The sequence below is a fragment of the Protomyctophum parallelum genome (assembly GCF_964188405.1).
Source record: "Protomyctophum parallelum genome assembly, chromosome: 17".
Taxonomy (NCBI): Eukaryota; Metazoa; Chordata; class Actinopteri; order Myctophiformes; family Myctophidae; genus Protomyctophum; species Protomyctophum parallelum.
Genome location: NC_139719.1, coordinates 9598176 through 9613269, shown reverse-complemented (window position 1 = coordinate 9613269; position 15094 = coordinate 9598176). Strand labels below are relative to the sequence as shown.

Below are 15094 nucleotides of genomic sequence, written 5' to 3'. Positions count from 1 at the left end.
GGCAGTCATGTTTCAGGGCTAGGGCTGAGCGTGTAGTAGGGGGTGTGTGCGCGCCGCAAAAATGCGCGTGCATGTGCCTCGTGCACGCGCGTTTTCGCGCATTTTCACACGGAAATGTGGCTTTTACTTTCCCTCTCCACACGCAAGTTATATGAACAAACTGACAAAATGCATCATAAAAAGGCATAGGCCTATTTAGGCTACACTGTACACATGACATTGGCAAGGCACCGATATCAAAACAAAACATGTAAATTATAGCCAGTGTTGGCAAGTAACTTAAGTAATATACTACCTTCAGTAATATTATTACTTTTTTCCAGTAATATGTAACTTAACTAGTTACTTTCACATTTTGAGTAATAATATTACATTAACTTTTTTCCAAAAGTAATATTATTACTATTTTCATGAGCCTTGGTGGAACTGTGGGTTTGAGTGTTTATTTATAATGGTAGACTGGATAGGGGTCAAGTTGCTTTGCAGACTGCTGATCCGCTCTAGATCTAGACTCTAGAGCAGATACGGAAACGATGTGTGAAGTATCGGATGCAGAAGTATCGGATGCAGAAGGGCGGGCCTTAAACCGTCCGGAACACGGAACAACAACCTAAACTAGTGTGTGTAACTCGTTAGACTGCACTGTTAGAGAGAAGAGACGTAAACAAACTAAGCATGGAGGAGGTGGAGGAGACAGAGACACCGGCACACCAAAGCGTTATAACATTCAATACTTGGAAGTATTCGCATTATTTTGAGTATGTCCGCGATCGAGACGAGATGAACATTATTGTCCGCTGAAAGTTGTGCATAGGGAAGAAGCTATATTCCACTTCAAAAGAATCTACTTCAAATATCAAGAAACACTTGGAAAATAAACAGAATAGGGGAGGGGGGACTGCTAATGTTGAAAATACAAAGTAAGACTTTTGGGGACAAAATATGCAATTACTGGAGGCGAGAGAATAAAGTAATAAGTAACTAGTTACTACTTTTCTCAGGTAGTAATAAGTAGTGTAACTTTATTCCTTTAAAAAAAAGTAATAAGTAGTATATATTAGTGTTAAAGTAATATTTTGCCAACACTGATTATAGCCCTATTATACAACAGACGAGCTGACAGCGCAGCGCACTTGGGCACGGCGACCCAGGTGTTGTGCATCGTCATCATTCCTCATAGACCCCTCCCCGTCAGAATCTAACATCTAACATTAAATCACAGCAGCATTCAGCAGTTCAGTCGGCACGGCGGCCATATAGTAATTAGTAAATACTATATTATTTCCCACTGCAATAGTGACTATTAGAGAAATAATATAGTTAAATAGTATTAATGCTTTACAGTACCTTAAACCCCTGGCTGGCTGGCTCATGGCTGCAGGTGCAGGGGCCGTGGACCGCTCGGGCGTGCAGGTAGACTCGAGCTCACACTGCTGCTGCCATGCTGTTATTGTTATTATTGTCCGACGACAACAACTTCACGACAATGTCCTCCTCGACGTTAGCGCTCCCCTGCTGAACACTGCTGCTGCCATGCTGTTATTGTTATTATTGTCCGACGACGACAACGTCACGACAATGTCCTCCTCGACGTTAGCGCTCCCCTGCTGAACACTGCTGCTGCCATGCTGTTATTGTTATTATTGTCCGACGACGACAACGTCACGACAATGTCCTCCTCGACGTTAGCGCTCCCCTGCTGAACACTGCTGCTGCCATGCTGTTATTGTTATTATTGTCCGACGACGACAACGTCACGACAATGTCCTCCTCGACGTTAGCGCTCCCCTGCTGAACACTGCCGCTGGTGCTTGTAAGTGAGTCTGTTTGCTGAGGGCTATAGGGTGCACAGAAAAATGACATACCAAAAGATCTCCATCGTTGCCGAAGGTTTATTTCGTCAAAACGGTTCCAAAAATAAAAGGTTCAAAATAATTTTGCGGGAAAATATTTTTCACAAAAATAAAACTATATAACTTTCAAATAAAATGAAAATAACAAAAATTAAATGACATGCTTAAATCCAAGCATCCAGTGTGGACATTTACCAGTCCCTACACTGTCCTAGGGCAGAGCTTCCCGCATTGTGCCCCCTCTCTCTCTCCCCCATGTCTCACCATGGACTGACTACATGAAGTCAAACCCAGGCCTCTGACTATTGGCCCAAACCATCTGTCTAGAGACAGGTTTCCCCAAAGCATTCACTTACAAAACTAGTGAACAAGCAACACAGAAAACATTTCCCAACATTTACAGTACGTTTGTCGATATCAAAGTAATCAACAAACCAGGTCTTAAACAACCCGTCTCGTTGTAAACATACTAAATAATACGTATTACCAGACCCGTGCATCCCTGCCAACATGGTGCAACCCAATTGAATCCTCCACCTATAAAAGGAGCAGTGGATTCAGTGGTGACTCTTTTGTGAAACTTTGACCAGGAAATGAGGATGGTGTGAGTAGTGGTGTGTTTGAGTTATCATTACTATGTTGTCAAACTGTTGGACTTTGAAAGGAATAAAAGTATGTCTGACCAACCCATTGTCTCTGTCCAAATTATGAAATGAATGAATATATGCAGATAAAACTGTAGAACAAGTCAAGATCAACTGATTGCTTAACTTAGCCGGCATAGTTAAACGGCAAACTGTTGGATAATGAACTGGATACGGAGGGAATGTTGAGTATGAAATGAGGTCATGATAAACAGAAAATGAAAAACAATTAAACATGTGTGGCTCAAGAGGAGAAGTGAGAAAGCAGTCTGTCTTTATCACAGTGCTCATGAAGGGTTCATGAACTAGACTTTATTTGGGCTTGGAAGTTGGACCCACCAAAGAAATCACTCAGTCTCTTCTGAGCCATGTTGACAACAACAACCGCAGCACACACAGTCAGGCTGACCGGATAAATTCAAATCCGTGCGCCCCGTTGCGTAAAGGTAACCGGAAATAGCGTCGGCAGCAGAGCAGAGACGATGGCCCAATCCCAATTGCCTCCCTCAAGCCCTGAGCCCTAGTGGACACTCATTGACTTTAATGACGTCAGCTGTCAGTGCTTGAGGGTGAGAGGCTGCAAGGGCTCCAAATTGTTGTGAAAGAAATGGGACAGCACTTTGAAGATGAGTCCGCCATTCATGACACTTTGCATCACTTTATAAAAACTGTCCTTATATTCACAGCCAGTGCCTACCTAGTCCTAAATGCTCTATGGCACATCAAAAAGTCACTTTCACCTAGAAACGCTCCCAGCGTTCCTGGGGGTCTGGAAGTTCCGGAGACCCCCACACAGACCCCCACTGTAATTCTGTCATGGTTAGGCTGGCGCCCCGGTACCGTTCCTGGGTGTCTGGATGTTGAGCATAACAATAAATGTATAGTTGTAACGCTCAGTTCACAAAGGTGTGATTGTTTTAATCGTCAAATCATGAAAAACGACACACACACACACACACACACACACACACACACACACACACACACACACACACACACACACACACACACACACACACACACACACACACACACACACACACACACACACACACACACACACACACACACACACACACACACACACACACACACACACACACACACACACACGATTTTGTAGCCAGTCTGTTGACATTTCATTTGGGAACTGTTAGGCTGTCTGTTAAGAGTCAGAAAACCTCAACATATTTTAGCGGTTGTCACTCGGGCTGACATTCCATCTCAGGGACCATTGACTGGTCCATTAGTCAAGGGCCATTGTCTTTCATCAGCTATGCTGGGGGGGTTAAACTTCTTGCCACAGAGTCGACATGGACACACGGTGGAATTCCACCGCAAATGGCTGTTCTTTTCCATGGTCAATGGACTCTGACTCATGGCCACGGGGAAGAAAAGACAAATAGGGCAGCCTTTGTTAACATGACGGACAATTAACGTAATCTCTCTCTCTCTGGCATTTACTGGACTCTTGGCTCTATAGAATAGAACAGAATCTGGCCGTTTGTGAACAGACTGGGCCATTTCCCTGCTCTAGTCTCAGGGTTTTCATGAACCCTTTTCTGCCACCCCGCTACTAATGTTATAGGCCTGTCAATCAAAGCTAAAAAAAAGGGGGTGACCCAAAATAAAATTATTAAATAGTAATCGTTTAAGGTTTATGGTCATCCTAATTGATTGTATATGAATTGTGGATGATGGTAAATTCAGGGGTTGAACGTTGGGACGATTGAAAACCTATAGAAGGCAAAAGACTTCAAACTTGAATGATGCTTTAACCCATTCTGACCCGAGATCAGATTCCTACGAGGTTTCCGCCGGACACACACTGGTCTGATTAACCCATTCTGACCTGAGATCAGATTCTAAAAATGTCAGTCGTTCTTCGATTTTTTCAAAAATAGCAGACCTACAAGCTCGTAGCGCGCCACTCGGTGGCGCGCTATGAGCTTGTAGATCTGCTATTTTTAAATAGCTAAAGCATGACATGATGCTATAACACCAAAATGGGTGCCCGTTCAGAATAGGTTAAGTAGCATGCAGGGTTATTCTAGCCCTGGTCCGATTCTGAACCCATGCCAAGCATTCGTTTTGCACGAAAATCACTCGTTGGGGCTAAATTCGACCGTATAGGCACTTGCCCAAATATGACCTCATCACATTTTGTGAGGTCAAAGCTGCCGATCCGTAATGTCTTCTGTTGAGCTAGAACAGAAGACAGAAGATCAACTGCGTTTTGGGCTCCATGCACGTCAACCATAGCAGTGGTCCTACTGGTTGGACATACATACACGAGAGATGGTATAGCCTCGTAGACCAAATACAACCACCACACATGTGTTGCTGATACATTCAACCCATTCACACACACAACACCATACATCCACTACACCATACAAGGCACCAACCTGCTCATCACGAGAAGTTTGAGGTTCAGTGTCTTGCTCAAGCACATGCACTTTGACGCTTAACGCAGGGGGAGACAGCTAGGGATTGAACCAAGAACCGTTCGATTCCAGCGCACTCCTGAGCCACTGCCGCCCCAACCGTCAGCAGGGAGTGTTGGGCGGGATGAGGACGAAGGCTCTACATCCTCAGGAATGTGTGTGGGGAGGAATTGATGGCATAAAGACTATATTTGGGCAGAAAAATATATATACAGGCTCAACACATTGCGATTCAACATTGTGTCGACATTGAGCTGGTAGACCGGCTTATTTGACATGCTTCACTCTTGTACTACGAGTAAGACATTCATTTATTGAAAAACATAAATAAGTAAATAGAAAAATATAAATAGAGGGTATGTGCATGCATAAAAGTGAGCTGAAGCAGCGCGCACGCATGCACGCACAGACACGCGCACAATCCAGGATTTTTTTATTTTGTTTAAGATTTTTATTCTTTTTCTGGCATGTTTTCCAAGTTTTTAAAATACATTGAATATTAATGATATGATTCTTTTCCTACTCTTTACACATGTTACAGTGAGAGACTGATTCCCGTGTAATAACACTGTTACAGGCTTTACTTTATATATAAAAACAACCTACAATAATAAAATTATAATAATAATAATTATAATAATAATAAACAATAGCTTGAATACTATCCGTATGAATGAAATGCATCATCATTGAACACTTTTTAACAGAGTAAGCAATGCCCGTATAGTCCATATAGATGCAGAACTCAGAAACGATAAAAAATAAACAAAGAATACTGGACATCAATTTTCTTTTCTTTTTATCAGTCAAGGATAGTCAATTGAAACGTGGTACTACACAGGAATCCATCAAATATCAAAACAAACAAAAACAGAATACAGAAATGCTCTCTTACTGTAGTGTAAAAGATATTTTTTCCACTTTTATATAATATCATATTATGGTAGTTAAACAGGTGACAAGGCCTGCAGCAACTGACATGATGAATCTTTTCTTGCCATATTCTGTGAAACAAAACATGATCGAAATTAAAAGACATTGAAATTAAAATGATAACCCAGCAGAAATTCATAGCAACAAAAGAGATTCACATTGTTTTGCTCTGTAGGGTCCACTGCACACTCTCTCTGTCTCTCTCTCTCTCTCTAGCATTAAGTTAGCATTGGTGAAAATCAATGGTTCTCAAACTTCTTCAACTCAAGGACCTCCACATTGATATGTATTTAGCCGCAGACCCCCCATCTGAAAATACTTGGGGCCGGCCAGAAGTGAATTCTACGTTATTCCAACATTTTTCAAGATTATCTTTCAAACATAGCAGATCTAACAAGCTTGTAGATCGACTATTTGTCAATAGCCGGAGTATGAAATAGGGTTAAGGTGATTAAACGCTATATTAACTAATATTGAGAACCACTGGTTTCAATAAAAAACAACTAAATAAGTGAGGGTATCTTTGTGGTGCAGATCTAGATGTCCACTGGTTCCCAAACTATGGCTCGGCAGTCATCGGGACCCATGTTCCAGACAAAGACACATTTTTATGAGTACATATAATTTTGTTTTTATTTGATTCCCTTTATAATTATTGTTATTTCTTTCCAAAATATATTAAAAAAAAAAAAAAAAAAAATCAGAAAAAAAAAAAAAAATCTGTCTTTTGAAATTCTGAAAAAAAGTTAAAAAAAAAAAAAAAAAAAAAAAAAAAAAAAGTCATATAATACCCAATATATGAACTTCTAGATTGGCTATTTTCACTCATTTTGAAATAAGTCTTCATAACATTTCTAAGTTTGGGTCGCGGAGGGAGACACACCAATCTTTTCTGTCTCGTACGAAAAAAAAACGTTTTGGGGAACACTTCTTCTGAACGAACGCCACAGCAAGTCAAAACATCACCTCTCACGTCCTCCATCCGAGTGGTTGGCAGCAGCGTGGATAATACGAGAACAAAGAAAAATCACAAATCTGTACCGTACCATTATTTATATATATAATATATATATATATATATATATAAAAACAACAACCATTGCATTTCTAGAGTTGCTGTGATCCTCTGGGTTATACATAACTTACTATTGTACATCAGGGTCCACTGCCAATTCATTAACAGCAGGAACCTCAAGTTGCACCGTTTTTAAAGCGTCTCTTTTTCTTCCCTCCGTAGAGTTCCAAAGCTTCCAGGCTTTTAGGTTAAACCAGAGACGACGGTCTGAGCCGGTCGCGTTCTCCCCCCCCTCCGTGTTTTGCCGTCTTTTGCCCACAAACATTCAGCTACGGGGTTGTAGTCATGTTTTGCCTCGGGCCGACGCATTCCGCCCCGGGAAAATACAGACTTTTTGCTTCAGCTTGGCTGGGTGGAAGGTATATTCATGGTACTGTTACTGTATGTACAGGAGATTGTGGGGGAAGTTTTTCTTTTTCTTTTAGCAGGTGGTGGAGTTGGTGGGGGTGTGGGGGCAGAAAGACCTTGAAAATGCCTCCAACTGTAACTGTGATCTGTCCACCGTTCCCTCGAGGAAAAAAAAGGCAGGAGAGAAAATTCAGTCCATGCAGCGACAGCAGAGTTGAGTGACATCTAAGGCTTTAGAACAGCAATAGTCGGCAACGTAAAAGTAGATGAATGAAAAAACACACACACACACACACACACACACACACACACACACACACACACACACACACACACACACACACACACACACACACACACACACACACACACACACACACACACGTTTGTATTGCTATACTTGTGAGGACATCAACATTTTCGGGGTGGTGATATTATGAATGCCATTAAAATAATTCTGTGCCATTATTGTCCCTAAACCTGAAGCCGAAAATAGTTGATCGACAGGCTCAGCAAGCGCTTGTAGATCAGCTATTTTTCATTTGCACGCAACCAAGGATATATTTATTTCTGCATATTATTTCTGACCGCAAGAAATGTAAATGTGCCTCTAAATGTGTAATCAACTATTTCTTTGTGAGGTCGATTTCTTAAATTCTATGATACTTGTGGGAACATTCGGATACTCACAAGTATAGTAAAGAAAGAACGTGCACATACACACACACGCACACACACACACACACACACACACACACACTCACAGACCCCACACACGCACGCACACAGATACACACACACACACACACACACACACACACACACACACACACACAGCTCTGAGTGGCATGAAGGAGCTTATTCATTGGTCGGTTTCTCTCGCGTGCAGACTCCCGTTTTTTGGGGGGGTCAGTGGTTGTGTCGAGGGGTTAATCCAGCGGAGGCCGCCAATGGTTAACCGACGTCGACGTTTTCCCCAAAGTTCACAGGTCAGGGGTCAGGGAGGAGAGGCTCCCCCCCCCCCCCCCCCACAGGTTGGGGACGGTGGATGGGAGGAGCAGCAGCAGCTTCCAGACCACAAGAAAAAGAAGTGAATAAAAAAAATCCACAGAGGTCAAGTTGGAAAAGAAAGATGTACGGTATGGTGGTGTTGGGTGTTGGTGGGTCGAGCGTCGGCGGCGTGAGCCAATTACAGAGGGAGGAGGGAGACGGTGGAAAGATGGCGAGGCAGGAACGCTCAAGGTTTCGGTCAGCGGTGAAAGCGTGTGTTTACGCACCCCCCCCCCCCCCCCCTCCACGTCCGTACTTCCGCCGCGCGGACGAGAACGGGGCCGATAACAGCCAGGCCTGTAAGCTCACGACACCGGACGCGTCGTGAGCTTACAGGTACGTCTATTCTCGGGGCCTCGTTCTCGCTTTGCGCGCGACACCAAACCGCGACCAGAGCGAAAAGAAAAATTAAGGCTCTGTGTTTGCCTCCTGGTTGCCCCTCCTTTGTCTTCCGCCTGGGGAAACCCTGCGGTGCTAAGCGGCTACAGTTCAGTCCCTCCCCCCCCCCCCCCCCGCACACCGCCACACACCTCGGGGGCAGGCCATGCGGTGGAGAGGTTTGTGTGTGTGTGCGCGTGTCCGCTCAGACACAGGTGCCTTGGTGCGACGGGGGGTGAGCCTTGCGGTTCTTCAGTCCCTGGGACTTGTCCTTATAGTCCATGGGCTTATGCTGTGACGTGTCTATCAGCGCGCAGGCAATGGAGATTCCTGCGAGGGTGGGAAGAGGACACACACACACACACACACACACACACACACACACACACACGCACGCACAAGCGGGATATGAGTAGGCTGTAGTTTATCAAACTTAAGGATGTAATTTTAATTTAACGGTTTACCTCAGTTTACCTCTGAGAAAGTAATTCTGAAAAATTATGTGTGTGTTAGCCTCTAAAGTGCCTCTCCCCCTTTAGAGGCCAAGTGATAATATGCCATCCATACACTTGCTCGGGGGTGTGATCTTCTGCTTGGAGAATCTTGGCGAGAAACAAGCCACTTGATATACCGCAGCGAGTCAGGAGGCTTTTAGACGGCGGCGGCGATGAGCTTGATATACTGTACAGTAAGTCAGAAGGCTTTTAGATGGCCATGTTGATATGTTGGAGTGCACTCTGAAAGGTATAATCTCTTCACATCGCACTTATAGCCCCAGATCTAGAGAGCAACACGTTACAGTATGTAGCATGTGGCCCCATGGGTCAGGAGTCTATCTCCTGTTTCTGTAGCTAGGAGGCACATGATGTACAGTAAAGTCATTTTCCCCAGGTCATGTTCCCACGCTATTATTGACTGCTTTGATCCATCAAATGAATGGAATGACTGACAACTAGAAGTAATACACACAACCCCCTTTCCCCCAAGAAAGCTCCTTGGGAAAACTTGGGAAAACTTGGGAAAGCTCCTTGGGAAAACTTGGGAAAGCTTTCCCCCCAAGAAAGCTCCTTGGGAAAAGCATTGTATTCAGGGTTCATATCTTTGCATACATAATGAGCGGAGAATAATATTAACAGAAGCACATGAGATAGCCCTGAATGAACATGAACAGATCTGTAACTCTGAGAGTGTGCAAATGGAACCATTCCATCTGTACACTCTCGGAGTTATGGGGGTCCTTGCAAATACAACATTTGAGAACCACTAGTACTAGTAGACTCAATGTGCCATAGTTTCGTACATATTCATAGTGTCAGAAGAAAACCTGGAGACTGACATTCAGTAAGTGGGTCGTATGATCAAAATGGGAACAAAATGGTGCGTAAAACAAAAAGTCTAAAATGTGCCACGGACAAGGACATTTGCGTGGTAACAACTTGTCCATTCCACTGCGTTTCTTACCAGACTGTCCAGGGGGTGGCAAGCCGTTGAGTCCAGACGGCAGGCTCAAGATGACAGTCAGCACTGCGGCTTTCCCACTAGAACAGGGTTCCATTGCAATGGGTTTGGGCGGGCCCTGGAAACACACAAGCACACGTCCACAGAAAATATCACATCTTTAGCCGTGTCTAGCATTGCTTATTATGTCCATTTGTTGATTATATATGTACGGACATACTGAAGACCCAGCTGCTCAAGAGACTAATGTCAGTAGGTTGGCAAGGAATGGCTGGTATGAAAAGAGAAGCAATCGCACTCCAGTGGTAGATGCCAACTTTCTGCCAAAGCCTTCATCTGTGCTCCCTGTGCTGCATCCACATGAAGGCTGGAGTGTGCCATGTTAGTACTGTACATCTAAAGGGTTTCTTAACCCATTCTGACCTGAGATCAGATTCATACGAGGTTTCCGCCGGACACACACTGGTCTGATGAACCCATTCTGACCTGAGATCGGATTCTAAAAATGTCCGTCGTTCTTCGATTTTTCAAAAATAGCAGACCTACAAGCTCGTATCGCGCCACTCGGTGGCGCGATATGAGCTTGTAGATCTGCTATTTTTCAATAGCTAAAGCATAACATGATGCCAACACCAAAATGGGTGCCCGGTCAGAATGGGTTAACTTGTCCTGTTAGTATAACTAAAGTGCGATGGAGATCACCGACACTGGGGAGAGAACATAACCGATGGCACTTCACAGCTGAATAATAATTGCATTTTCTTTTTACCAAATAAATCAAGGATCATCAGGAGCTATTGATCTGAAACATAATGTCGTCTCTGTCGGTTGGAAACCTCGTATGTCCAAAACGGTTACTTTTCAGGATTCAGATAAAAAAAAAACAACAAAAGCTCAAAAGGCGTCACGTCACATTTCGAGCTTGTATATCTGCTTACTTGTGATGATTTTGTGTGACGTATTGTATGATCAAATATGGCGTTAATGAACGAAAGTTAGAATATGGAGATTAGAGTTTTATGTTCGACAGCAACGATGTTTTCCCTCAACACCCAGCGACCGGCGCCGTCTTTCTGTGCCGTAGACCAAATCTTTTCATAAGATGCATAAGTTGACATAAACATCAGACACGTCGGCCGGCGCGGAGATGAATTGTGACCACTGAACTGATTTGACCAATCTGTCCGTCTGTCACACTATTTGAATCACCAGAGAAATGTTAATGTCAAATATCTGACTGTGAGCCACTGTGTATGCGACTATGCGCGCGCACGCGCGCGGTGTGTGTGTGTGTGTGTGCGCACACAGTATGAGGCATCTAGTTTGACATGTATTATCCTTCAACTTTCCCCAAGTTAGACTCACACATTTAGTCAGATGCACGGTAGCGAAATGACAACTTTGACTTTGTACTTTCCGAGAAGCCGTAGCTACTTGAATTAATGCAATGTTGTGTTTGGCATAAAAAAACTGCAGGGAACATTGAAATGAAACGTACGTTTTTCACACTTTTCCCAATTGTAAAGACTTCCTTTGAACAAAAACGTCTGCACGTTCCTCCAAATACAGCCGATTTTGATTACAGAACTACTCCGTTTTTAACCCATTCTGAACGGGAACCCATTTTGGTGTTAGCATCATGTTATGCTTTAGCTATTGAAAAATAGCAGATCTACAAGCTCGTAGCGCGCCACCGAGTGGCGCGATACGAGCTTGTAGGTCTGCTATTTTTGAAAAATCGAAGAGCGACTGACATTTTTTAGAATCTGATCTCAGGTCAGAATGGGTTCATCAGACCAGTGTGTGTCCAGTGGAAACCTCGTATGAATCTGATCTCAGGTCAGAATGGGTTAATCTCATTCGAGATGACATCCAGACAGTGTGTTACTCATTTTCAACTTAATCAGCGCGCTAAAATATGCATCTGAAAACATCTTAGGTTAGAAATAAGCCACAAAGAAACAAACAAGCTTAGCTGGCCATCTGTCTCACTTGTAAACAAACACTATTCGTGCTGGGCTGAAGGGATGCAACGCTCTTTTGATCATAGGCGTCAGTGTGAATGGGCCTGTAGGCTGCTCAACAGTGCCACTTTAGGTCATCCCGCGGTATTGCTGTTCATACCCCCAAACAGACATACCGTACATAGACACATAAGGGACACAAAGCCAGTCATTGGAGTGGTGTCGTGCACCGCTCAATAATAATTCATACAACACTGATGATAGTCAATAAATGACGCTCTAAATGAAATCTATCAAAACTTTTACTCTGCAACACAACTTTATACAAAGCAGTGAGGGGGGTCCCTGCTTTGTCTCCATCAATTAAAGGGGTCCTTGAGGCTGAAAACATGTTGAAGACCCCCTGAGGAGGAGAACGTTACGGACCAGGACACAGTTCTGATCGGTAATCAGAGTCATTAAACGGTTCATTTCTGAGGACGCACATCGCGGCTGTAATTTGTCCAGGAAATGCATAAATTAAGCGATGCACGCCACGCATCATTGGCTCTGCTCATCACAAACCACCCTGACCCTGCACAGAGTACACAATGACACTCATCCCCCCCCCCCCCCTCCCCCTCTAATTTGTTCTTCCCATTTAACCCATTCTGACCTGAGATCAGATTCATACGAGGTTTCCGCCGGACACACACTGGTCTGATGAACCCATTCTGACCTGAGATCAGATTCTAAAAATGTCAGTCGTTCTTCGACTTTTCAAAAAATAGCAGACCTACAAGCTCGTATCGCGCCACTCGGTGGCGCGATATGAGCTTGTAGATCTGCTATTTTTAAATAGCTAAAGCATAACATGATGCCAACACCAAAATGGGTGCCCGGTCAGAATGGGTTAACTCCCATTTGAGCGGTGATTTGTTATCCCATTAACACCGGGAAAGCACCGGCGTCATTTTACATTTTAACCACTTTTAACTATTGTTTTATACTTAGGCTATAAAATAAATGGCAGATATACAAGCTCACGTGGGATCTGTTATTTTTTTGAAAAAAATCACTGGGGATAATATTATATTATCACTATAGTCTGTTCCTTAGATCTGACTTTGTTTTTACGTCAGTGATTCCCCCCAAACTCCGATTGGCAGGGAAGTCCAATCACAACCGAGCCAGTCCAAAGTCATTTAGCTCACTCACTGCCGGCAAGAGGCGAAACGTTTGAAAATAGCTCATCTACAAGCTCACAACATGTCGCAACGCGCCGGCAAAGATATTTGGTGTATTGGCGTTTCCAATCCGATCCCGATACCACAACTTCTTAACCCATTCTGACCGGGCACCCATTTTGGTGTCGGCATCATGTTATGCTTTAGCTATTTAAAAATAGCAGATCTACAAGCTCATATCGCGCCACCGAGTGGCGCGATACGAGCTTGTAGGTCTGCTATTTTTGAAAAATCGAAGACACTTTTAGAATCTGATCTCAGGTCAGAATGGGTTAATAACGAAACTGTCAGGATGTAATAGACATTTTTAGAATCTGATCTCAGGTCAGAATGGGTTAAGTAGCCGATACCGATACCGAATACCAATACCAGAGAATATTTATAATAATACAAAAAGAAAAATATATCTTATTTTGAAGTCCACCGACCGGGGAATAGCGTTTATAGCCATCTAGCTATATATCTCGTGTATACATCTCACTCAAATGTGCACTTTGGGCAACTCCAAAGCAAACTCCACACGCCCCAACATTTTATTCACCTGCTATAGTGTCAACCCCTTACCCCTGTGTCGGATCGGTGGTTAGACTGGCATATTCGCCGATACCGATATGAGCCGATATGACCAAATAAGAGCAGATTCGATACTTTTCCGATACAGTATCGGGACATCTCTAGTGTAAAAGTGGGAAAACAATGGAGCCCGGGGGGGACCCCGGCCAGTTATGTACATATTACAGGGTTTAAAGACACAACACATCCACACATACGTTCATATTCAGAGTCATATTCCATTTGAAATGGTTCGGGGGCCATATCATATAACCCATTCTGTACGGGAACCCGTTTTGGTGTCGGCATCATGTTATGCTTTAGCTATTGAAAAATAGCAGATCTACAAGCTCATAGCGCGCCACCGAGTGGCGCGCTACGAGCTTGTAGGTCTGCTATTTTTGAAAAATCGAAAGAACGACTGACATTTTTAGAATCTGATCTCAGGTCAGAATGGGTTCATCAGGACCAGTGTGTGTCCGGCGGAAACCTCGTATGAATCTGATCTCAGGTCAGAATGGGATAATTATGAGAAACATGCCGTCGTCACGCCAAAGAGACCGGGCATGACAACATGCCTGGGCTCCGTCCATAAACCCCATCGGCAAACATAACCTCTAACAGCGCTGCACACGCTCAGGTACTGATGTTCTGGGAGGGGTGGGGGTGGGGGGACATAATTAAATGTAGCGCACGGAACACGCGGAAGGACAATTACATCGCGGGGCCATTTGAAGAGCGCCGAAGCGACGGGCGCTAATGAATAGCGACGGAGAGAGAGAGGCCCTGGCCACGCTCGCGAAAGTGAACTAATGCAACCCTCCGATGCAAATTTGATTCCGAGCGCAAGCTAGGCGCCGTGCACGCATCGCCGGCTTTGAAATGGACATCATGCCGTGCTTCTTCTGACTGTAAACATCTTTACTGCTGTCAAAGGGAAATCTGTGGACACCGCACACGAGCTACATTAGTAGCCCATGTTGAATGTCAGTGAGCGAGAATGAATTTCATGTCAAAATGAAAGGTGCTGGTAAATGATATCTTTCCGTTCAAATAAGCGTAAGTATAGGCTGATTTTGTGGTTTGTTTTCCAGTCCAGGTTAAAAAAACTACAGCAGATTAAAAACATGACAGACTATAAACAACACAGCTGCACTAATGAGTGT

At 43.8% G+C, this 15094-nt stretch overlaps 1 protein-coding gene across 2 annotated transcripts in view; it reads right to left on the bottom strand.

Annotated features, from left to right (window-relative positions):
- Positions 1–5831: 5831 nt before the first annotated feature.
- The window catches only part of atrnl1b (attractin-like 1b), a 126720-nt gene continuing 117457 nt past the window's right edge, over positions 5832–15094 (bottom strand). Inside the window, exons 28-30 of one of the 2 annotated variants that reach the window (XR_014570604.1) lie at positions 10190–10304; positions 8102–9058; positions 5832–8059 (exon numbers count right to left, since the gene is read on the bottom strand). Coding sequence is in view for 1 of the 2 variants with exons in the window: in XM_083788005.1 (XP_083644131.1) it covers positions 8934–9058; positions 10190–10304 (240 nt within the window). In the remaining variant the exon portion in view is untranslated. Of the gene's footprint in view, positions 9059–10189; positions 10305–15094 lie in introns of both variants that reach the window. The other variant, XM_083788005.1, reaches the window with a different exon arrangement.